This window comes from Gymnoscopelus braueri, assembly GCF_963280865.1.
Source record: "Gymnoscopelus braueri genome assembly, chromosome: 6".
NCBI lineage: Eukaryota > Metazoa > Chordata > Actinopteri > Myctophiformes > Myctophidae > Gymnoscopelus > Gymnoscopelus braueri.
The window spans coordinates 39,410,302-39,434,520 of NC_137607.1; the positions used below are offsets into that span (position 1 = coordinate 39,410,302).

The window sequence follows — 24,219 nt, forward strand, 5'->3', positions numbered from 1 at the left end:
ACAATTACAAAAACACAAGAGTCAGTCAGAGTTTGTGTAAGATTACTTTCCACACCATTGCTGGCCATAATGTGATAATACAGCATTATTTCATCATTTCAATCAGGTAACTCTACTTCCAATTTAGGTATTTAAAGTAATTATCTTTTACAAGCTTAGAATCATTTTATTTCAAGACGTATGTGAACACACATCTGTTGATTTCATAAATCATTTCAGACTGTTAGAAAGTTGAGCTTTTATTCAAAGCATGGTATCATTTTGTATTAAATATAAAAATTGACTGCATTACATCATGGTACAGTGGAAAGGCAAAATAAAATTAGTAGTTCCATATAGAACCGTGTGATTATCTTTTTGTTCCATAAATCCATTTATTTTTTATTTTTATTTTTTATACAATTAATTGTGTACAATTAATAAATGTACACAATTTTCATAGTCCAGTTCTAAAGTTAAGGAAAACGTGGTTGTAAAAACTGTAGATTACAGACCTGTTGGACAGTATGAAAGCAGTCTAATTCAGGTGCAGTGTCTCGTACCGATACATCATATTAATGGAATCCAGACTTACAGTTCATCCAATTTTTCAGTTTTTTTTTTATGGATTATGTTTGATTTAGACATTAAAAGCTAATCAGAGGCAAATCTGCTATCTTGAGCAGTGTAATTATTGGCCGTGGTGAACGGATCCGCCAGGCACTTGTGTTATAAAAAATTACCATTTTATGGTCCTTCTCCTCTCCAACAGGCCACAGCGCTAATGATCCTTTGCCACAGTAATCAGAGAGAATGTTGGTTTTAAAAGTTCACTGGTAGCTGAGCTGTACTTGGGTGGTCTGGTCTACAATACAGAGTTCTTGCTTCTGCAGCCCAGATTGCAGCTTTCTTGCTTGTTCTTCTGCCAACACACGAGGCCAGTGATGATGCTGCTGGTAATGGCAGTGCACACTACCAGTGTGGCCGGTAGAGTAGTGGAGGTTGATGCTGTAGTGGTGGGGGCCGTAGATGGAGCGGTTGTAGTTTGAGTAGTTATCAGTGTGGTGGTTGTGGTGGTGATAATTGTTGTAGGAGGGGGAGGCATGGGACATATCAACTGATCCTCTGTCAGCGATTTGATCTCCTGCCCCTTCAAATCCTCTGGATGCTCACAGACTTCAGGCAAAGTGGACTTGATTTTATCGGAGTTGGCCTTCATCCACTGGTACAGATGAATCAGCTTGCAGTTACAATGCCAAGGGTTGCCGTTGAGATAGACTTTGGTAAGTTTTGGTAGAGGTGTGAATATATCCTCAGGAAGAGTCTGAAGGTTGTTGTTAGCTAACCTCAGGGTGGACAGAGATGCTAGTTTTTCAAATAAGTCTGCATCCAGTGACTTGAGCCTGTTGTTCATTAGATTCAGCTCTGTAAGCTTCTCAGGGCCCTCAAAATATTCAACAGACAAGGTTTCAAAGTGATTTTTAGACAGGTCTAGCTTTTTAAGTTGATCCAGAGCGCTGAATAATCCATTAGGAAGAGTGCTAAGGTTATTTTCTTTGAAATTCAACTCAGTCAATTTGGGCATTTCTCCAAAGAGCACTGGAGGTAGACTAGTCAGTTCATTTTTGTCTAGAGTCAGTGTTTTAAGCTGCGGGAATCCCACAAAGAACTCTTGAGGTAACCCAGTCAGACGATTCCCATCCAAATACAGCTTAGCCAATTTAGCTTTATGTTGAAACAAACTGGGCGATAATTCAGTTATTTTGTTTGCCTGCAAGTTAAAATCCCTCAAGTTGGGAAGGTTGTGCAATATCCCCTCAGGAAGGGAGGTCAAGTGATTTCCATAGAGTCTCAATATCTGTAGTTTTTTCAGGTTTGAAAACAGACTTGAAGATATGGCAGTGAGATTGTTCTTGGCCAAATATAGGATCGTAAGGCTTTCTAGATCATCAAAAGTCCCTTCCTCGATGTATTCTATCTCGTTAAGATGCAGTTGGATTTCATTTAGGTTTTTAAGGCCATCAAACAAGCCTTTCTCTAGACGACGGATCTTGTTGAGTTTCAGGACAAGCCTTTCTAGATTGCCGAGGCCCCTAAAGACTCCCACTGGGACAGATGTTATTGGAGTACTGGAGATCTCAATTTGTTTGAGGTTCACTAAGCCCTCAAAAGCACCAGGCTGGATAGACATAAGTGGAGTGTCCATGATGTTCACCTTTTCCAGCTGGGGGTTTTCATTAAAGACTCCTTCAGGGATGGCAGTGATCTGACTTTTCACAAAGAACACCTCTGTCACCTTTGTGTCCAGAAGTCGTGGTATGTCAGTTGTACGTGCATCAAAAACCTTCTGGTGTTCCATGGGACACTCAAAGTCACTTTGACAATCTGGAAATGATTCAGATGAATATTCAAACAACAAAGGCAGAAAAAAGAGGAACATTTTGCTTCCAGGCATGCTTCTTCTATAGAGAGAGAGAAAAAAAAAGTTTTGGTATTGAGTTTGGGATCAATCCAGTCATTTCAATGATGGCGTTAACAATGTAAACTGTTTCAGGAGGCAGCTTAAAGCACATCCTTCTCTCACACTTCTTCACCGGAATTGCAAGCCATTATAATAAAGTGAATAGTTTAAAGCGTATAAAGTAAATTGATGTGATTTCAAACACACAAAATATGACCTACCTCATTATCATTTGCTGCACCAGACGTGTTATGGAAGGTTATTTCAGTTACAGAGAGAAACAAACAAGGGTTATGGTATCTCTTTTATGTGCTGTATCTGGGCTGGGGTGTGTTGGATGCCTCTGTGAGGCGTGGCGTCAAAAGGTCTCTGCTGTGTGAGATAAGATAGATAGAATAGAATAGATGGATAAAAATAGTCCCCACTCCTTTGGGTGTTTTTTTTGGTCACCGTATAGTTGCACAGACGTGAAATTCGTCCCTGCATTTTATTAAACCCCAACTACTAGGAGCAGTAAGCATCCATTCTACTGCGCTCGGCAAGCAATTGGGGTTAAGAGTCTTGCTCACACGATCGACATTGCTGGCCTATAGCCTGGCCTGGCACCAAACCTGGGACAACCAGGGCCTCTGGCTTCCCAGGTGGGCTCACTATAACCACTAAGCTCTGGCCGCCCCTAAGAGAAATGAAGGAACATGTGCAGCACTTTCTGTATTCTATTTATTTCTCTGCCTTGTACAATAATCACTGTCAAGTTTTCAAAAAAATGTCAAAGAAATGTAATGAACTCATTTTTATTTGATTTTTATTGTTACTTGGGGGGGGGGGGGGGGTGTCGGCAGTTCTAGAAAGTCCTTGTGCAGTGGTAAACGTCTGTGGAGAATGTGTGGAGAATATCTGAAGAGTGCAAACTGACTGTGGAAAGTGGACTGATTAAACCACTGCACTCCCTCGGTCCATAAAGTTATATATAAACTTCGGTCCTCTGCGTGTGGCGAATTTGAAGTCGACGGGTTGAACGGTTCTCGAGATACGTGGATTACATACGTAAACGTGAAAAAAAAAGACTATGTTTTGCACCCTGTCCATCCGTGCATCTGTCTGTGCGTGTGTGTGTGTGTATACGTCTGTCTGTGACCAGCTAATCTCCGGCACCGTTGGGCCGATCGCAGCGAAACTGTGCATGCACACTCCTGGATGCCAGAGCAGAACCTCTGCCCCAAATCTTTCACATGGGCCTGTTATAGCGCCACCAGGAGGCCGATCCGGGTCTGTCGGACATTTCCTATTCCATCCTGATTGGCGAATTCCCCACAATAACCTACCTGTCCTGGTGGAGACCTGTGCTCCGAGGAGCACTTTTTCTAGTTTATTCTTCTTCTTCTTTTTCTGCCACTTTTGCAGTTCTGGCTTAACCGTGCTGTCGTTTTTTTTTTCAAAACGTATAATTATATGGTAGAGGGTTATGCCAAACTATGCCAAATCTAAGCTCCGCCCTTAGATTTTCTGCCATTTTGAGTAGTTTGAAAAACACTTAAACCCTTACTGCTCCTGGGATTTATGAGCGATCTGCATGAAAAGTTCTACACACAATCTATGGACCATATAGAAACCCAGTTGAAGAGAAGTTTGAAGAATGAGGCAGAGTGCACCCCCCCCCCTGCACAAAATTTTGCCCACCCAAAATGAAAATCCTGGCTACGCCACTGTGCTACATAACTAGCTATTTGTACGCCAAAGGTTTGTGTGTGTGTGTGTGTGTGTGTGTGTGTGTGTGTGTGTGTGTGTGTTTGTGTGCGTGCGTGCGTGCATGCGTGCGTAATAATAACATGTTGAGTGTCTGTTTCAGTGTGTTTGAGACATGCATGTTTCAAACATAGGACATGGAAGGATATGATTAACTGGATTTATTTTATTAACATGAATTTGTTTATTTGTATGGGACAATACAAAGAAACTAAAAACATTGTGGTTACAATAAACATATTGGCTTTTCTTCAAGAAATGATTATGTATAAAAATACTCTAATTACAATAAACACATTGCAAACAACAACAGTGAACACGTAACAAGTAATAACATTCTTAACATGATCATAAAATACATGTGTGTGTGTGTGTGTGTGTGTGTGTGTGTGCCTAGTCTATGAGTATGTATATATTTATGTATGTGTTTATCTATCTGTATGTACATGTTTGTGTGCACAAATGCATGATCAAAGAAATGGTCACAGATTTGGATTGGTTTCAGCAGTGATTTGATTCGGAAAACTGAAAGTTTGTTTAAGCTTATGCCTATGCCAAAAGAGAGGACTAGTGTTTATGTTATGTACAACAGTAGTATAAACAAATGAAAGCCTTTCTTGCCATGTACAGTACAATGGCTGTGCAGGAATTTGGCTTGGTTTCAATGGTGCAGGGACCTATTGACACTCAATGTGACACAAACACAATGTGTTCCCTCACAATGTAAAACAGGACCTCAAATTCAGAACAACATGACAAACATGACATTCTACAAATGCCTTCAAATCAGTAGTTCTCACACTTTCAAGAGTGTTCAAAAATGTGTAGCAGAAAAAATAGCAGATTTACAAGTTCGCAGTGTGGCACTAAGTGACGCTGTGTGAGCTTGTATAATCTGCTATTTTTGAATAGCCAACGCAAAAATCTAAAATGAGACAGATGCTTTTCCGGTTTTAATGGGTTAACTAGTTTTTTCCTAATAAAGACAGTTTTTTGTTGCTGTTTTGTAAAGCGACTTTGAGTACTTAGAAAAGCACTATATATTGCATGCATTATTAATGTTATTATTATGTACAGTATATCTCACTACATGACTGGATACAGCATACTGTTATACCACAATGCAAGGCAGCAATCATGTATGTAAGAATTTATGTTGGGTCTAATGAAACATATTGAAACAACATAATTCGCTTGGTAACGTAAAATCTGCGTTACATATGTCATATCAGTCACACAATTATACCTCAGTGTAATACATCTTTCTTTTCTGCACAATGAATGTTGAAATATCAACTTCTAACAATCACTAATAACAATTATTGTGACAAAAAGTCACACATTGGTGGTGGTAGCCCGCAGAACAACATCTTCATTCTCTCTGTTCCTTGGCCAAATCTTCCGAAAAGAAAAGGCATAGAGAAATGGGTCAATGACTGCACTGAACAAGGGAAAAACATGAACCAATTTGGCCTTTTCTGAGAAATGTTCGATTGTATATGTCACATCAGGGTGCGATGTACGTAGTAAAGCTCCCGCTATTCCCACGATACCGACAATCTGGTGTGGAACCCAGAGAGCTACGAAGGTGATGATGATTCTTGAGATCAGCTGGCTTGTTCGCTTGTTGCTGGACAGAGCCGTCTCTCTCACCTTCCGGTAAAGACAGATGTAGAAAGTTGTCATGACAGAGAAAGGCACAAGGAAAGCAAGACATAGCTCAACCAAAGTGGCAGCCAGGGCATGCCCTTCCATTTGCGGTGGTCGGCTGCAGACAAAGCGCCCATCCTTCAACCTGCCATAGGAGGCAACTGATGGCCATGTCATGAGGCAAGACGCCGCCCACAGTCCCAACAGCAGAGCCCTCTCACCCTTTTTGCCTATTTTAGACCAGCTGTGACGATGAAGTACTTTCACAAAGCGATGGATGCTCATCAGTGTCATAGTGAAAATGTTGGCAAAGAGGCTGCAAAAGTCCAGGAACATGATGACCTTGCAAAGCTCGTAGTTTAGGTCCCATTGTCTCAGCGTGTCAACAATCCACACAGGCACGGTGATAAGACAAAGCACGTCACAGATTGCCAAGTTCAGCATCAAGAGATGAGTGTAGTTGTTCTGCTCCAATTTGCGTAGTAGAAGCATCAGCACAGCCACATTGCCAGGAATACCCAGGACACAACACAGGCTTAAGAGAACCGCTGCGGTCAGATTTGCTGGGCTTACGGTAAATTCCACTTGGCTGGAGGGTGAGGTTGGTGAAGTGAGGAGACGTGAGTTGTTGGAGAGGAAAAGCTGTTCCATTCTGTTCTAGAACACAAACGTGTTGCACCAGAAAGTATGTGGACCGAGGAGTGATTGTCTGTCTTGCCTTAAATGGTGTGTGGTTTATATAGGACAGTAGATGTGTATATTAATGATTCTAAATATAGGCAGGAGAGAGTAGAGAGACAGGAAGTTGCACAGCAAAGATCCCTGGGGACTAGTAGCACTAGTTGAATTAAAACTATGGTGGACCTGAGTAAATTCCTTGAGGAATTCTTCTGACAACCCCAAATGGACAGCCAAGAATAATAAAGGATGGCATTATACATATAAATTGCTTTGTTATCAGACAAAGAAATCAGCAATAACAAAGCAAGTGTAATTTAAATAATCAGAGATTAAGTATTTTGAAATTTTACCTTTTGAGTCACACAGATACTGTATGAACCAGCTACACAAGCATGGCTTCTAATAAGAAACAGATACAGATATCCCCTGAACAAGGAAATAAAATATGGTCATAAAGACTGTTTTATTACACGGTACACTTTAGATACAGTAAAAAAAAGACAACAAGCCACGTGACATTCTGATTCAGAAGTGTGAGATCTAGGTCCCTGGCTGTAACCTATACTATGCATGCTGACTAGCCACACGTTTTATAGTATAGTTACACAGAGAGTTGATGGATGGAAATGTTAAGTTGTAAGTGTAGATGTTCAGTAAACAATTTACAAAGACTTCTTGCAAATGTTTATCATTTGAAAAAATAGTTGACTCACACTTAAAAAAATGTCTACTCAAGGAGTTTCAAATTGATGGTCAACTTGACATAAAGACAGCCTCCTCTTTACAATGAAAACAATCTCACTCCTTTATGCATATCCAACCCTCGTTGTTAGTTTCAATTCAAAATGATGTTCAAAATTGCAAATGACAATACATGACCTTTTAGTAAGTATTCCCAATGTGTGGGTAGTTTGTGAAAAACAACAGCCTTCTCATGGATATAGAAAAGTGGCCAACAATCAAAACTTTAATTTGAGTGGTAATATATGGGATTTCAAAACTCAGACTACTTAGTCAATGTTGGATTCTAACCAACCCAAAGCTGTATGTGTTTCCCCTCTCTATCCTCAGCTTCCCATCTCTCTCATGTCTCATGACCTCTTACAGTATGTTACTCTTTCTCTGTCTGTCTCTTTGCCCATCAGATCTAACAGGCTATGTACCAGTCCACCACCTGTCGGAAGGCCTTATATATCAAGGGATGATGGGAGCACACCAGTCCCCCACCCCGCCAAGCCTGAGCCCTCTCCCTGTTCAGGTCCCCCAGGCAGGCCCACTGGTCCTCATAAGCCTGGGAAACGCACCACTTGGAGTGGTCATAATGGGACTGGAACAGAACCGGCCCGGGGAGCCGCACCCTCCTCACGTTCATGACGTGTTTGGGAAGAGTGCAGTTGGAGGGAAGCTCGTGGTTCTGAGTCTGCCATGTCTCCACCAGCAAATCTGAACCCAGGGCTTGGGCAACCCAACCCGCATAGATATCTGAGGGAACACAAAAAGTATTTGACATGCAGTTCATTGATGAAATATGATTAGAAACGCTGCATGACTTTAATGACAAAACTTACTTCCATTGAGCTATTACAATAAACTATAGAACAGTGTCCTCCAATAGTGGCTTTACTGAATTAAAGTTAATGAAGTTAATACGTTAGTTTAATAAGTTAGTTTGCTTTCTTTGGTAACTCCTGAGAAGGTACTATCCAGGTGTGTTGGTTGCAAAGATAAATTATGTAAAAATGACAAATTACATCAAACTCTCACACTCTCACACAAAGGTCACAGAAACATAGGTCTAAAATTCTTATTTCATCAAATTGTCTCCATGCAAAAAAAGAAAACATTGTGGAAGAATACTTTACTAACGTCAGTACTCCAGCTTTACTGAATAACCATGAATTTCAGTTCAAATATTAATTCAAGCACATTTTTGAACAATTATATACCTTTCCGAACATCAGCAAAATGGCTACAATTAAAATAACAGACTTTCCCCAAGAAATCACTTACCATCAACAAAATGTTCTGATTTGGCAAAACTGACAAACTTCTCTCCTTGGGCAGAGAGAAGATGTTCAACTCTTTTACTGAAGGACAGTGGTGGTTTGGAGCCCTTGCATAAGTGGGCAAGTGGTGTCAAGTCACTCAGGAATGAAGCAGGCACAGAGCAATTATACACACGTGGGTTGAAATACACCAACTGCTGGGCTGTAGGTACAGTAGTTCACAGCAGAAGACAGAGAGATACAGGAGAGAACAGTCATTTTATTGGTCAAGCACCACTGCGTGTACAACAAAATTCACACAATAGAACAAAACAAAGAAAGAAACACGGGCCACTGGTTTGAAATATTACTATACAAATCCGCTTCACAAGAACAATGTTGGTGTAACTTTACAGACATTTTACTGACATTTTTAGTTTTTCCCTTAAATTCATGGGTTACACTTCACTGGCTGTTCAGCCAGGAAATTACAGTGAAAGTAATTAAGAGAGTTATACATAATGCCTAGCCTAATGTAAATGATATAATCTATGCATGCATGATCTATATGCATTCAAAAACTTTAAATAAACAAAAAGCCACCAAAAAGTCACACCAACATTGCTCTTGTGAAGCAGTATTGAACTGCAGTTTAAATATTTTTTTAAGATTGCTAAAATGTACTGTGGAATGTCTGTTTGCCAAGATTTCACATGAGATTTTATAGAACACCATCAATGCTGGAGTTGTGTCAAAACACATTATGAAAACGTGATTCAGCGAACAATCTGGTACTAGCCTGCTGTTGGCTAATGGAGCTTGTGTGTCAGAGAGAGAGAGAGAGGGGGGAGATCTTTTTAGCTTAGCTGGCTTATGGCAGTACAGTGTGTGTGTGTGTGTGTGTGTGTGTGTGTGTGTGTGTGTGTGTGTGTGTGTGTGTGTGTGTGTGCGTGTGTGTGTGTGTGTGTGTGTGTGTGTGTGTGTGTGTGTGTGTGTGTGTGTGTGTGTGCACAGAGAGAGCAAACTAAGGATCATCTGTACTATCGCTATAGCCAACATTAGCTTCATAGTTCATTTCTAGACATTGTGGATTAACCGTGTTCCCCGGTTTAGCCTGCAGTCAGCTAATGAATATTAATGACAAATAAGCAGTTGCAAAAACGTCCTGAGTTACAAGGGCAGAAAGAGGCACCTACGGGAAAACATATTTTTAGTGTAAATATCAATACAATATCAATATCCATCAATTTATTTATAGATAGTCAGGAATAAAAATATATATTTTGACTTCAACACTCTCTAGTGGACACATTTGTGTACAGGCAGACAAATAAAATAAACAGACAAATTAAAATAGTTTTGTACTCTCAGGTTCGCAGTATCTCAACTATTGGCCAGTTTATTTGTTTTTAAGTTCCATGTGCCACAACTTTATAAACTGTAATAATATGGAATTTGTAGTGATTAATGAAGTCTGAAAGCTAATATATAGTATAATCGATCGACTGTTGCACAAACTATTCAGTCACTCAGGGGGAAAAAAGGTATCTTCAAGTAATGTTTCTCGAGAGACAATTGTCACAATGTTTATGGGTCATGGTATAAATTAGCCTGGAGTCTTTCCACATTTTGTGTGCATTTGGCACCCAATAACCTATATGGTAGTCACTGTAAATGTGTTTATAACAAATATAGTAAATAATAAGTGGAAGTTAGACAGGGATGTGTACAGAATGGCAGTAAGGCCTGCCCTGCAGTTGCTTCATCATGTCCTTTCTCTCACCTATTATGGGGAACTGTGCATATTTGTAGGTCACGCACAGTGCCGTCTGGCCGTTGACTTTGCCAGAGGAGGGGTAAAGGTAGCCTCTCTCAGGGAACGAGGGGAAATGAGGTATACTGTGAGACAGCCAGAAGCCTTGGACGTGGTCAAAGAGCAGCACCCCTGCGGGATATAAACAACTATGACACCTCCAGTATACCTACGGAATGTGGAACAGGTCACGTAGGCTACAAACACTCACATGCACCTGTATGCACACCAACACAGTGTATTTCTTTGCAAAATTCAGGTTAGGGGTGGATCACCTTGTAAGAGTATTGACTGCAAAGCAGAAGGCCTGCAACACTCCAGGTTAAATAAAAGTCTTAAGGCGCATGGCTCAACAATGTCATGAAAGTAAGGAAATAGCCACGTTTTTATTTACCTCTCACGGACAGACCGTGAGAGGTAAATAAAAAACTATGTGAAAAGGACATTCATTGTGTGCTGGCTATTTCCTTACTTTCATCACCTCTTAAGAGTGCCTACAACATAAATACAGTAAGACTATATATAGTCTTTACCGCAACTTGCCCGGGTTTGATTCTGACCCGAAGCTATTTGCTGCCATGCCCATTGCCCTTTCACTCTCACACTATCAAAAATGAAAGCTGAATTTCTTAACCTTTAAAAAAAATATTGTATTAGGTTAGTCAGTGATCCAGAATAAACACATTGTATCAGACTTTGCACTGGGTCCTCCCCCATGACGCCACTCATAAAGCACACAAGTCACTGAGTGTTGTGGATCACAAAAAGGAAGGTTGGTTTTCATAGGGTTATTCTCCAACTGTACAATTTACAATTTAGGCATTTAGCAGACGCTCTTAATCCAGAGCGATTTACAGTAAGCAAGGAAAACACAAGGTAATACATCATATGAATAGAAATAGTCTAGGATCATAGGTAAACCAAGAACCTATCAGTCTGAGCAGTATAATATCCAAAACTCCATAATCTGTACATTTAAACTATACACACTATAGGATGCCAGGTCTGTAAATGACCTGGCATCTGTCTACATAACATGCTATGTAAGTTACATTTTAGCCTTTGCATAAGCCTGCAAGGTCGTCAAGGCTAGGGCAAGTGCTACATAATGCACTTGTGCATAATACGTGTGTCAAGATATCTACCCTCCACCCACTGATAGAAGCCATTTCTCATGAGCTTTAGGTCTGGACAGGTTAAAACAGGGTTACACAGGTACAAATGTTATGCAGCCTAGAGAAATAGTGAACATTTAGCAGCTTCATATTTTCCAGGTCTTAGTAGTACAGTGTTGCTCAGTTCCAGAAAGCAGTGAACTTAATTATTTCAGTAATTGCGTTCCATAGATTGTCATAGTTTTTCTGCTCTAGATTAATCAAATCCTCTGTCAGCATAAATTGTATTCATTGGCAAAAAATGGTTTAAAATGTATAATGGAGCCGTGGCTACAGTACCTTTAGTGTGTCCATATCCTCTGATGTATTCCATGTCTGGAGGTCCATCATTGTAGAGAGTGTAGACTGAGCTATTGGACTGAGAAAATATTAGCTGCAGGCGTAAAGTAGAAAAGCATAACATCATAACATAATACAATTTGTTTCTTCTTTTTTTCCTTCTTCTTTTTTTTCTGGATTTGTTTCTTTGGACATACTGTACAGTGTAACTCCCATTACTGTGGATTTATGGGTTAGGGTTAGGGTCTATGGGTTAGGGTTAGGGAAGGTAGTGTTAGTTTTGAGGGACAATACATGTAGGCTGAGGGAACATAGGTACGTTACCGTACTGGCTACTGGCTATACTGGTTTCTATGAAGAAACTTTGAACCTTATCTAACTATCAACCATGAATATAAGAATGGATATGTGTGCAGTCTATCCACAGTCTATTTACATCCATATTCTGAAGGGAGGAACATCAATTACATCACAAATAAAAAGCCACAAGGAAGGAATCAGCTGTTCCTTTCATCCACATGGGGAATTCATCACTGCTTAACCACTAAAGCAGAGGTCTTCAACAGGGAGTCCGTGACCCCTTGGGGGTCCGCGGAGGTACTGCAGGGGGTCCGTGAAATAGTTTTTTTTTTCTTCCCCAAAATGTCAAATTGTCTTTAAACATAACATGAATCCATAGCAAACAGATAAATGGAGGCACAATGCACAATAACATGGTATGTTTATACATATTCTGTAGAGAATCTTTATTTTGCACACCTACTGGGGCAGGTGCGTAGGAGCAGGCAATATAAAACACAATTGTATACATAAATATACAATGTATGTGGTAGCCTCGTAGGGTAGGGGGTCCCTGCTCCATCTCCCCATCAGTTTGGGGGTCCCTGGCCTGAAAAGGTTGAAGACCCCTGCACTAAAGAACAGATCTACATGGGGGCGGCCATAGCTGAGTGGTTAGTGAGGCCGCCTAGGGAGCCAGAGGCCCTGGTTGCCCCAGGTTCGATTCCAGGCCAGCCCAGCATATGTGTCGATGAAATGAAATTTGTCCCTGAGCAAGACTCTTAACCCCTAATTGCTCACAGGTTCTCATTGGAAACAAGAGCGCAAGGACTTTCATGAACGACCTGTTAAAAGGAATTATCCTTACAAGCTCACAACGCCTCGTGTTTGCAAGGCATTGTGAGCTTGTAGATCTACTATTTTCACAATATTTATCTGTGGAAACGAGATAAAAACAAAATAATGCCTCAACTCCTACATTCCAAGTGCTTATCAGGGTGTGGGGTCCCCAGTTCAAATATGATTATTTTGGGGGGTTGCAGCCTGAAAAGGTTGAGAACCACTGCTTTAATGAAGCAAAAATCCCTTGAAACTAATCAAAAAAGAATACGTCAAATGATCCCACCTTGTAGGCGTGCCCTTTGTAAAGCTGGTTAAGTGTGCTCCCCACGGCCCCCTGGCTGCTGTTGACCATAAAGTTACTCATCTGCCAGCTTTCCAATGAGGGGTCCAGGTACATGTAGTCAACTCCACTACCAACCTCTCCAATCTTGTACTTGGGCACCTTGTATATAATAAACCTGTTAACAGTTAGAGAGAATGATTTGCAACCTACTGTATATATTAAGCCCTATATACTTCATTGTATGACGAATAGTGAAAATAGCCAATCTACGAGCTCACAACGCATCACAATGCAATGTGTTGTGAGCTTGTATAGCTATTTTCCCTATTTTTGAAAGGGGGAAAAAAAGCATACTATTAATAATAAAAGACAATTTAGCCTATAACATGGCCAAAATATGGACACCAGGTTAAAAGTGGTAAAATAAGATGTACAAATGGTTACAATACTGTATGCTTGTATGTAAGCACATCAAATGAGCTAATAGTCTAGCAATCAGCATTATAACACAATTCACAGAGTAGAATGTAGTAAGTAGGTCTTAGCCTTACATAAAATGAGAGAAGCGCACACAAAATAGAAAAAATCAGTAAAAGGAAGAGAATAAAATTGAATAATAAGTGCCTCCTCAAATGGACACAATAAACTCACCAATCCACAGGCTCTCCAGCTTCATTACTACAGGAAATGTCTGTTCTACCTGCTGTGAAACATGAAATCACAATAACAATATGCAACCATGAACCAAACCGTGTGGTCATCTTGAGTTAGAGAGAACAAAAAATGAATTTAAAATCTCTCTTTCGCGTTTTGTGTTGTGATTGAGCAACTTATGAAAGTGAATAAGACACATCTGACTGGCGATGCAGAACAGGAAGTCATGAGGAGTCGCATGACAAGGAAGCACCCGTTTAGCGACTAGGGGTTTTAATACTTACTGAACCTGTAGGATGTTAAATAACCAAGAACCTTGCATTAAAAAAAAAGAAACTATTTTCGAGTAACGTTATAGCCCAGATTTACAATACCTCACAACGCATCACAATGCAATGCGTTGTGATGTGTGTCACACACTCACACATGAGATGGGTTTCATTCAAAAGCCTGTTTATCTTAACTTAAAATTTGTTGAGAAGTTTACCCCAGCGGTGTCACTGGAGTTACTGTGTACTGTGTTAACAAAACAAACAAAAGTTGATTGTAAAAATTACAATTCTTACTTCCAGTTTTTTTAGCAAGGCATATATCTAGAAAAGGAGCATCTTTAAGGCTTGACATGGCATTCATTCTGACATACAGTACGTAATAAAACGTAACCACATTGACCCTGATGTTCCCATTATGGGTATGTCATTATAAATGGTAAATGGTGCATTTATATAGCGCTTTTATCCAAAGCGCTTTACATAGATTGTGCATTACATTCACCCATTCACATTCATACACCGATGGTGGGGGAAACTAGCCTGGTAAACCCTCCCTCCAGAAATCTCATTTCCATTTGATTTCAGGAGTGAGGGTTTACCAGGCTAGGGGGAAACCATGCAAGGCACCAACCTGCTCATCGGGAGCAATTTGGGGTTCAATGTCTTGCTCAAGGACACTTCGACACTAACTCTTCTGGGGGAGCCCGGGATCGATCTGGAAACCTCACGGGTTCCATCCGGCCGCTCTACCGGTCACTCTACCCCTGAGCCACTGCCGCCCCATGGTGAAAATGTTCAGAAATTGTAAAAAAAAAAAAAAAAAAAAGTAGCACAAACAGCTGTCAAAAATAGCTCTTGTGAGCTTGTGGATCGGTTATTCCCACTATTCAATGTACAGCAAAGTACTGTGTATAGGACTTAAAGGGATATTTCACTTTCAAAACAACTTTTGGTCATTTTATCGTCTACTCAGGCCTTTGTGAGCCCCCCAGACAGTTTTTAAGTTGCTCGATTCAGTATTTAGACATTTGATATTCATTTTATCAGACACGCCCCCTTCCTATACAAACCCATTGTAACTTCAAACTCCATTTTAACCATGTTAGATTCATCAAAAACACCCGTCCTTGGTTCTGGTGACTCATACCGCCCCCCTAATACGCGAGGGGGCCGCGTTTTTTCAATTACTTTTTTCATTTATTTTAAATATATTTTTTTGAAATTTGAAAAAATAAAATACAATAAAAAAAAAAAAAAAGATAAATAAAAAAAAAAATCTGAAAAACACGGCCCCCTCACGTATTAGGAGGGCAGGGTGAGTCACCAGAACCAAGGACGGGTGTTTTCGACAAATCTAACATGGTTAAAATGGAGTTTGAAGTTACAATGGGTTTGTATAGGAAGGGGGCGTGTCTGATAAAATGAATATCAAATATATAAATACTGAATCGAGCAACTTAAAAACTGTCTGGGGGGCTTACAAAGGCTTGAGTAGATGATAAAATGACCAAAAGTTTTTTTGAAAGTGAAATATCCCTTTAAGTGGTTATGATGGCAAGAGTGCGCTTGAGTCATCTAGCAACCAAACAGCAGACCACTCACAGTGCACATGGGACCCTGCTGGCTCATCCCCTTCATTATCTATGTAAATGTGGTGGCAGTGGATCAGGAGGTAAAGTGGCCACTTGGGTTCGATACTCGGTTGCTACTGGCTTAGTGTTTTGTTTAGGGTGGGGGGCATTTTCAAGCCTTTATATTATTTGATAGAGATAGTGGACATGCAGGAAAAGGATCTCGAGTCAGAATCGAACCTGGGTCGCCTGTGCAAGGACTGCACCATAATGGTGCATAATGGTTTACTGACTCTAAATTTGCTTGCGAATTTACAGTTACAGTTAATACTGATTATGTGCAAATTTGCAACTACTACTAAAGGGGGCACATTTATTGGAAAAGCCAAAGTAGACAGAATGTCAAAGAACCGTCAAACTCTATGGCTGAAGTGGCATCACACATAAAAAATGTTTGGCTAGGCTGTCAGGTAGATTCCATGGACTTTGGGACCACTGTTACAATTATATAATAGGTTAGTTAACAAATGTATTGTTGTGTTTTACATGACAGCTGTAACATTTAGATGTTAATGAGGTTATCATGCAGTTTTGTTGTATGCTTTACCGCTACTGGTTGATAAACCAGACTGACAAATGACCTCAAGCAGTGTTCGCTGTACTGGTTTGTCTAGATGAACCACAATGGAAACAACAAGCCTTTGGCTTTTTTGTGATTATCCATTTGGCTTTTTTAACGTACTGTCTTTACCTTTTAAACCGTCAATACAATATTAAATCAATAAATCGAAATGGTTCTCCACAGGTTTTGTTTTGGACTCAAACCTTATCTTCACGAGGAAGCAACGACCCAATGTGCTATGTTCCAATGTGTCCGTATCTTTCGGTTCACGACCCTCTGGTTGAGGCCTAAAAAACTGTGTACACAATGCAAAGGTAGGACCGCCCTGTCGACAAAATCCTCCATCAGGGGCAAAAGCATCTCTCTCTGAGGATTGTGTTAGTTTGAATAACTAACAAGAACTACACAACTTCTGCAACGAAAAGACTGGCAGATCAAGACACCATGGCTACACAGGTACATAGATTTAATATGTTCTTATTGGCATTCAATTCTAGGGTGAAAAATAAATCATAACATTGTAATACTTTATTTTGATAATTATTTGTATATGTATATATATATATATATATATATATATATATATATATATATATATATATATATATATATATATATATATATATATATATATATATATATATATATATACACGTGTATATTTTTTAATTAACCTTTTTATCACATTTTCATGTCCATCATTAAAACATTTCATTACATTTCACTTCACCCCTCAGCACAAATACAAATTCATTATTATTCTCTCTCTTTGTCCTGTGTTCCAACATACCATCATACCCTCAGTTAATTTGGCACTATATTTAATGGTACAGCATTGGATTTTGTGTCACCTGTGAGGGTCAATGACCATGGAGTCATAGCATTATCTACCTATGTAACTAATCACAACCAATTTCTAAAGTAAACTATCTATCTATAAATCCTAATGCACAATTTGATTTTTATTAATTTTTTACCCCAAAATATTTTCACTTAAGATATATCTTTTCTGATTTCTTATTCTTATCCTCCGGAATAACCAAAAATATAATAATTATTTCTCAGTTGAGCTTTTTTACAATCCTTCAGGAGAGATCTATCAATAAAATGCAAGCATAACCCAATGTCTGACTCTAAATACATTTTCACATTTACGTCTTGGTTCATAATGTAATGTAGTATAATATAATATACTGTAATTAATATAATAATGTACACGTATAGAGTCATAACATTTGTGTTGCCTATGGACAGAATGTGGAGTTTGTGCGGACAGGCTATGGCAAGAATTCAGTCAAAGTACTGTTCATCAGAAGAGAGGGACCCCATCAATCAATTATCGAACTGAATGCTACTGTGGAGCTCACACTGAAATCCCATAAGGATTACCTGGATGGAGACAACTCAGACATCATCCCCACAGACACCATCAAGAACACTGTCCATGCCCTGGCCAAAATCAAGGGGGTAGGTGTCCATCTGCAATGACAAATGTATAGCCAACATAAGGATGCGCCATTGAGTGAGACCCAATGTCATTTTGAAAGCCATTAGCTAGTTGTACGATGCATATCAGTATGTTTGTATAAATGGTTTGTTAAAACGTTATAGACAAATCCAAGATTTGGAATTAACAATAACCACACATCTTAGTTCAGTGGTTCTTTAACTTTTTCATGTCAAGGACCACTAAATCAATATTGGCCACAGATCCCCATCTGAAAATATTTTGTGCCAGGGACCCCATGCAAGATTTGTGTTGTTAAAATATTTAAAAAATATTCCAAACGTTTCAAACATTTTCACGATTTGTTGAAACTAGCAGATCTTCATTTTTCAAAATTGTTCATGTTTTTTTCTTTTCTTTTTTTAAATAGCAGCTCACAATGTGTAGCAATGCGGTTCGTTGAGAGCTTGTAGATTAGCTATTTTCAAATAGCCGATATATATATATAGGGTTAAAGTGGTTAAACTGATTTGGATGCTATATTAACACATTTTGTCTTGTGTGGGACCCCCTGGAACTCCTGAAAAAGGTAGTGCACGCACATCCGTGGTAATAAATAAAATAATTACCAAGTGGAGCTTTTTGCAACTTTACCATTGTGCAGACTCTATTCTTTTTTTCACCCCCTGAACCCCAAGAACCCCTGTGACCCCACTTTGAGAACCACTGTCTCACACTGCACTTTGTTTCGTACATATCATGTATTCAGGTGAAGACCATTGAGCAGTTTTCTCTGGACATCTGTCACCATTTCCTGACAGCTTTTAACCATGTGCTGAAGGCCAAGGTTTCCATGGAGCAGGCTCCTTGGAGAAGGCTGGAGAAGGTATTGTATAGAACTCAGTGATCAGTCCAGAAGTTGAAGACTCCATGTAAAGCCTGGCGTAATGTTTGCCATTCAAGGTCACATTGATGATTTAACAGTTAATTTTGGACATTCTGCTCTTTTCCTTGAAGATCCTCTTTTTTTTTTCTTCTTTTTCTTTTTTGCCTGGGCCCTCATTTACTTTGGACCACAACCAAAGGGTGGGTGTAAAAACGATTGGAATCGGCATGTGTATTGTGCGAGGACCCGAGGGAGTCATGCGCCAAGTGGGAAGAGAATCCATATGGAATACGCTGATGTCATCAATATGATACGATACGATACGATACGATACGATACGATAATACTTTATTGTCAGTTCACACTGAAATTTGTCTTGCGACCCAGCAGCCATGTATGCAACAATAAACAGTACACACATTTGACATGACACAAGAAAAACAAAACAAAATACATACATAAAGACAAGAGCAGTGTCCACCTCTCAGCCTACCCCTGGCCTATAACTGATGTCCTATAACTGATGTCACAGACTGGCCTAGACTCCATATTTGGGCATGCCTGACAAGGAACTCCATATATGGACATAAAAGGGACACGGACAGACAGGCGGGTACGACAGGTTTCTGGCAATGGGTTAACCTCGCGTCACCAGTCTTTCCACCTCAGCAATGGGTACAGCGGGTATTGTATAACTGGGTGGGGAATGCATTTCCAACTTGCATCGTTGCATCATTCCTGAGCAGGCCGGTGAGGCGGCATGGTGCCCGGCATCGAGTCTGTCGGATATAGGCAGTTGTCAGGAACCGCCGATCCTACTGATATGCCCATAATATGGGCATATACTGATGGCATCAGAGGACACAGACAGACAAACAGACTGACAGACGGGCTGACAACTGGATCAACGGGTATTGCATAACTGGATGGGGAGTCGTTCCCGAGCAGGTCTAGTAATTTGAATTACCAGCTTTCCCCTCTGGGCACAAGACATCCGGAGGCAACTGAACAGAACAATTCGAATCATTTTACAGTTAAACACCCACCATTCGTTGTGGTCCAAATGATCCAACAATACGGCCCAAGTTTAATTTGTAATTTTGTATAGGAGTTTTTATTAAAACCCCTTTAAGATCAGCTAAGATAATCACTGGCACGATTTAATTGTCTTAAGTATTGCTCTGGACAACAGCGTCTGCCAAATGAGGTAAATAGTAGCAGATAACGTACAGCATAAATGTACTGTATGCTGCTGTAAGGGATGTATACAATCTGACTGTTAAAGCCTCTAGTGCAATGAATCAAGTATACCATTAGTATTTCAAATATTTGAAATGCTAACCATGCTGTCCTCATTTGCCATTCATGAGTCCTATGATAACTGAAAGAGTTGCCATTCATTCAAAGTCTCTCTGTCTCTTCACAGAATGGGGTAGAGCATGCACATGCATTCATATACAGCCCAGAAGCATGGCGCTTCTGTGACGTTGAACAGGATCTCAAAGGTGCAGAGAAAACAACAAACACAGTAAATGCGCAACACCATTGCATAACACCATCTAAAGTAGGAATACTGCATCGCAGCTGTATGTTTCCACCAACCAGTTTACATCCATGTCTAGAGTGAAGACTTTAAAGGCATTTAATAAAAGGTGATAAATGTATTTTATAGGTGTAGGTTATCACTATACTGTATGATACCTGTTTTGTGAGTTTGACCTTGATCTTTACTTTGACCACCAAATTCTACCACCAAATTCTTCACTTCAAACTGTGAAAATGTGTATGAAATGTGTATGGAATCTTGAGTGGCCAAGAACGTGGTCTGTCAACACATTTGTGTTTGTCAACACATTTGTAACATATGCAATGAAATTCCCTCGAGGCGTTCCTGAGATATTGCATTCATGAGAATGGGGTGAGGTCACAGTGACAATGTTTTATACCCCTTTTAATCCCAATTTGGTTGATCCTCCCACTGCTTGCCCCGGCTGTTGTACCCTACTGGCGCACCTGCCAATGAGGAGCCCCCACCGGGAGGGTGTAGCACCTCCGTCCTACTCCAACTGTTCAACGTTCCCTGCTGACAGGCAGGGAATGTCCCCACATCCCAGCCCGTATTCGTGCAGTGACAAAGATCACCTTCCTCAACCAGCTTCCTTTCCCCAAACACGGTCAATTGTGTTTGTATAGACGCTCAGCAAGCCAAATGCACCACGGTGGATTCCAACCCCTCATAGTGACCTCTGACCACCAAAATCTTCACTTCATTTTATCCTAGTAGTAGATTCTTGTCGTAGCAATTCTATCATAATTAGTGTAATAATTCTTGCGTTATGACTAAAGATGTGTTTCGTGACATCACAGTGACCTTGACCTTTGACCACCATCATCCTTGAGTCCAAGTGAATATTTCTGCCAAATGCTATATTGAAATTGGTTAATGGGAGGGCGGACCACGGCCACATTACTCTGACTGAGACATAGCCATAAACAAACCCGATACGCCCATATATAGGCAGGACTACGGCCATGTCACTCTAACTCAGGAATAACCATAAACAAACCCGATACGGTCATAGGCATGTCACTATGACTCAGACATAACCATAAACAAACCCGATATGCCCATACCCATATATAGACATATATGGAGATCCGGTTAAAAAAAAATATTTAACGACACAAATCTTGTATGGGGAACCTGGCACAAAATATTTTCAGATGGGGGTCCGTGGTCAGATACATATTCATTTGGGGTTCTTTGACATGAAAACATTTGAGAACCACTGGATAATACATTCCACACTCCGATTCTAGGCAGGTATTCAGCATTCCGTGTCAGGTTACAATTCAAACGCAACCTGTCAAATCTCATAGGTGTCCCGGTGGTTCACAGCGGGGTGAAGGACATGACGGTGCTGAAGACGACTCAGTCGGGGTTCGAGGGATTCCTCCGAGACCAATTCACCACCCTGCAGGGGGCCAAGGACAGGTGTTTCTGCACGTCCGTCTACTCCAGGTGGCGCTACAACAAGTTTGAGAACGTCGACTTTGACGCTTCATGGTAACAACACAGTTAATGATCTGTGATGGATAGCAAAGTTATACATTTTTAATCATTGTTTATCTCGATGTTCATCCATGTTGGTGATTGTGTGTGTCACTGAATAAGATGGCAAGCCATCATTTCAAATCAGGTTGGAATGGATTGAGATTGTGATCTTCATTAAGGGAGCAAACTTGTAATCTTAATAATGATGTTCATGGAGTTTGCATGTTCTCCCCGTGTCTCCTAGGGTAGGTACCCTCACAAAAACATGCAGTAATCCTGGTCACTATACTGCCTCATCCTGGCCAGCCGGGGCGCCTGATGGAGGGGAAAGGAACTGGTTGGAATAACGTGTTCCTTCCACGCGCTACGTCCAACCAGGGAAACTCTCCCCTGTCAGGTGACAAGGTGGTCAGTTGGCTCTCATGCATTGAAGGAGGCATGAGCTCGGCCCTGGCCTCCCTAGGTTGGCAGAGGGAAGGTAGTGCCCAGGATTACATAGACAATTGGCACTGGGTGTAAAAAAATAGGGTTACAAAATCGTGGGATAAAAATTTAAGAGAAAACAAAAAAATAATAATAATAATAATAATAATGATGTTCATGATCACTAATGTATTAATCAGTAATCTTCCAATTAGAAATTAAGATGAGATATCTGTATGTCAATTAATACTGCAATCCCACCGTTCCATCCTCGTTATAGGAATTGTGTCAAGGATACGATCATTGAGAAGTTTGCTGGGCCATATGACGTTGGAGAGTATTCCCCCTCCGTGCAGAAGACCCTCTACGACACGCAGGTTATGGTGCTGGATAGAATCCCTGAGGTACACCTGATTTCACAGCAGAACAAGAAGAAAGTAGACACAATCACGTCACATCCATTTAATCGTTCCCACTGAGAGATTTCTCTTGAACATTTCTCTTGTCATCAACATGACAAAGCGTGGTAAATTATCGGGGGAAACATTACATAAACATTAGACAGGAAATCATAGAATCCATTTGGGTGCCTACTGCCTACAGTATGTAACATACAGTTGCAGTGGTGCACACATCTGAACTGTAGGATAATACAATCTTAGAAGAAAACATGGCAAAGCCGGCAGTTCCCATTTCTCTGATCTGATTCACTGGTTGTAACGTCTCTGCAGCTGCTTTACCCGGCAGCAGTCTAAAAATACCCTCTTACTGTGACAAACACTATGGTAAGTTTAACAATAGCAAATATGCAGAGTGATAGTACTCTACTGCTCTACTTTAATGCAGGGTGACATTTCTGTATTTTCTTTGTTTTTTTTTGTTTTACAATGATGGATTATGCTATTGGAACCAAAGGTTAAAGTAAAACATAGATGATCTACAAGAGCCTATTGCTTAAAGCCTATAGATCTCTTATTTTTGCAATTTCGTTTTATTTATTTGGCCAAAATAGGGACACCAGGTTGTAACACATGTGATAATCTCAGCAGTACTGTATTAACTACACAGTCCTGCACACACAGAGGTCCTGCCCATTTCTGTACAAGCCCGATTGGACGGAACATCAGTATGGACGAAGCGTTGTTTGTGTGCACTGTATCTGCATTACCCAGCCAAAACCTTTATTCAATTCTCAATTCTAGCGTACAATTAGATATTCAGTGTATTCGTTTTGTGTTCTCTTTCAGGTGGAGGAAATAGAGATCGTCATGCCTAACAAGCATTTCTTCACCATAGACATGACCAAAATGGGTCTCACAAACAAGGATGAAGTAAGTCCATTTATAACAATTATTCCATCATTATAGGCAAAATTATACTGTGCTGCAACCTCAACTGGAAAAAGGTGTTGCGTCGACAGGTTTTTAATTTTGAAAATGCTATTTTTAATGAGCACTTATTTAGACGTTGTCACACTGGTTTGTACTTTGTCTCATGATAAAGTGTGACGAAGTATAAATAAATAAAGCTACAGGTCTCATAGGGTGTCAAGTGTTGTTCTCAGATGCCGAGTAGAGACAGAATAACACTATGTGAAAGAACATTAACCACTTTAAGCCTGATTAATACTTTGATGCCAAAACCGGCGAACAATGGACTATAAATTGAGCATATAAGCCTTGGCTTATTTTTTTTTGCCTATAATGATATGCCCAAAATAGGGATGCTAGGGTTAATGTGGTTTAAAAAATGGTAAATGGGTCTGAAGCCTTTCAAAGAGTAGCTCCATCTGTGACCTCCCTGTAGTTCTAAGACTAAGGGGGAGGTCAGAGATGGCTCTATTCAGAGAACAGTAAAATACATACTGTCATTGTTCTGTGGCCAGTCATTGAATTTCCCTTCTGTCTCCCAAGGTTCTCCTGCCACTAGATAACCCCTCGGGGAACATCAGAGGCACGGTACGCAGGACACGAGCCAAGCTGTGAAGAGCCTAGTAACACTGAAACACATCCATAGGTTATACATTCTAGAACAGTTTCCCAAACAGTGGGTCGGGAAGTAAATATCCCCCTTTTTTTAAATAAAAAAATCTAATCATTTCCATAAATAAAAAAA

At 40.2% G+C, this 24,219-nt stretch overlaps 3 protein-coding genes across 4 annotated transcripts; 1 reads left to right on the forward strand and 2 right to left on the reverse strand.

Moving 5' to 3' along the window:
• Nucleotides 1–844: 844 nt before the first annotated feature.
• On the reverse strand, nucleotides 845–6,487 carry LOC308086937 (uncharacterized protein; the record flags this gene model as incomplete). The annotated part of the gene is made up of 2 exons (XM_080430580.1): nucleotides 845–2,364; nucleotides 5,740–6,487. The coding sequence occupies 2 exons, from the start codon at nucleotides 6,485–6,487 to the stop codon at nucleotides 845–847; spliced, it is 2,268 nt and encodes a 755-aa protein (XP_080286706.1).
• A 476-nt stretch (nucleotides 6,488–6,963) lies between these two features.
• On the reverse strand, nucleotides 6,964–14,015 carry dnase2b (deoxyribonuclease II beta). Of its 2 annotated transcripts, none has more exons than XM_080431532.1 (6): nucleotides 13,826–14,015; nucleotides 13,175–13,349; nucleotides 11,770–11,848; nucleotides 10,286–10,447; nucleotides 8,528–8,725; nucleotides 6,964–7,999 (listed from the first exon to the last, which is right to left on the reverse strand). In XM_080431532.1, the coding sequence occupies exons 1-6, from the start codon at nucleotides 13,933–13,935 to the stop codon at nucleotides 7,665–7,667; spliced, it is 1,059 nt and encodes a 352-aa protein (XP_080287658.1). In that variant the 5' UTR covers nucleotides 13,936–14,015; the 3' UTR covers nucleotides 6,964–7,664. The 2 variants fall into 2 exon arrangements, with proteins under 2 accessions (XP_080287658.1, XP_080287657.1); XM_080431531.1 differs by having other exon boundaries at nucleotides 11,770–11,863.
• Nucleotides 14,016–16,686: 2,671 nt separating this feature from the next.
• Nucleotides 16,687–24,095, forward strand: uox (urate oxidase). The gene is made up of 8 exons (XM_080429973.1): nucleotides 16,687–16,749; nucleotides 17,548–17,760; nucleotides 18,510–18,626; nucleotides 20,053–20,131; nucleotides 21,507–21,693; nucleotides 22,385–22,508; nucleotides 23,352–23,435; nucleotides 24,018–24,095. Exons 1-8 carry the CDS (start codon nucleotides 16,738–16,740, stop codon nucleotides 24,087–24,089), a joined length of 888 nt encoding a protein of 295 aa, XP_080286099.1. The 5' UTR covers nucleotides 16,687–16,737; the 3' UTR covers nucleotides 24,090–24,095.
• Nucleotides 24,096–24,219: the final 124 nt, after the last annotated feature.

Bases quoted from the DNA above. Each gene is read 5' to 3' on its own strand.
- dnase2b (XM_080431531.1), bottom strand. From the start codon at position 13,935: ATGACCACACGGTTTGGTTCATGGTTGCATATTGTTATTGTGATTTCA. The intron at 13,350-13,825 runs GTGAGTTTATTG...AACTGTTAACAG, and splicing joins GCTGGAGAGCCTGTGGATTG to GTTTATTATATACAAGGTGC. The intron at 11,864-13,174 runs GTGGGATCATTT...TTACGCCTGCAG, and splicing joins ACAAAGGGCACGCCTACAAG to CTAATATTTTCTCAGTCCAA.
- uox (XM_080429973.1), top strand. The intron at 18,627-20,052 runs GTATTGTATAGA...GTCTCTTCACAG, and splicing joins CTTGGAGAAGGCTGGAGAAG to AATGGGGTAGAGCATGCACA. The intron at 22,509-23,351 runs GTACACCTGATT...GTTCTCTTTCAG, and splicing joins TGCTGGATAGAATCCCTGAG to GTGGAGGAAATAGAGATCGT.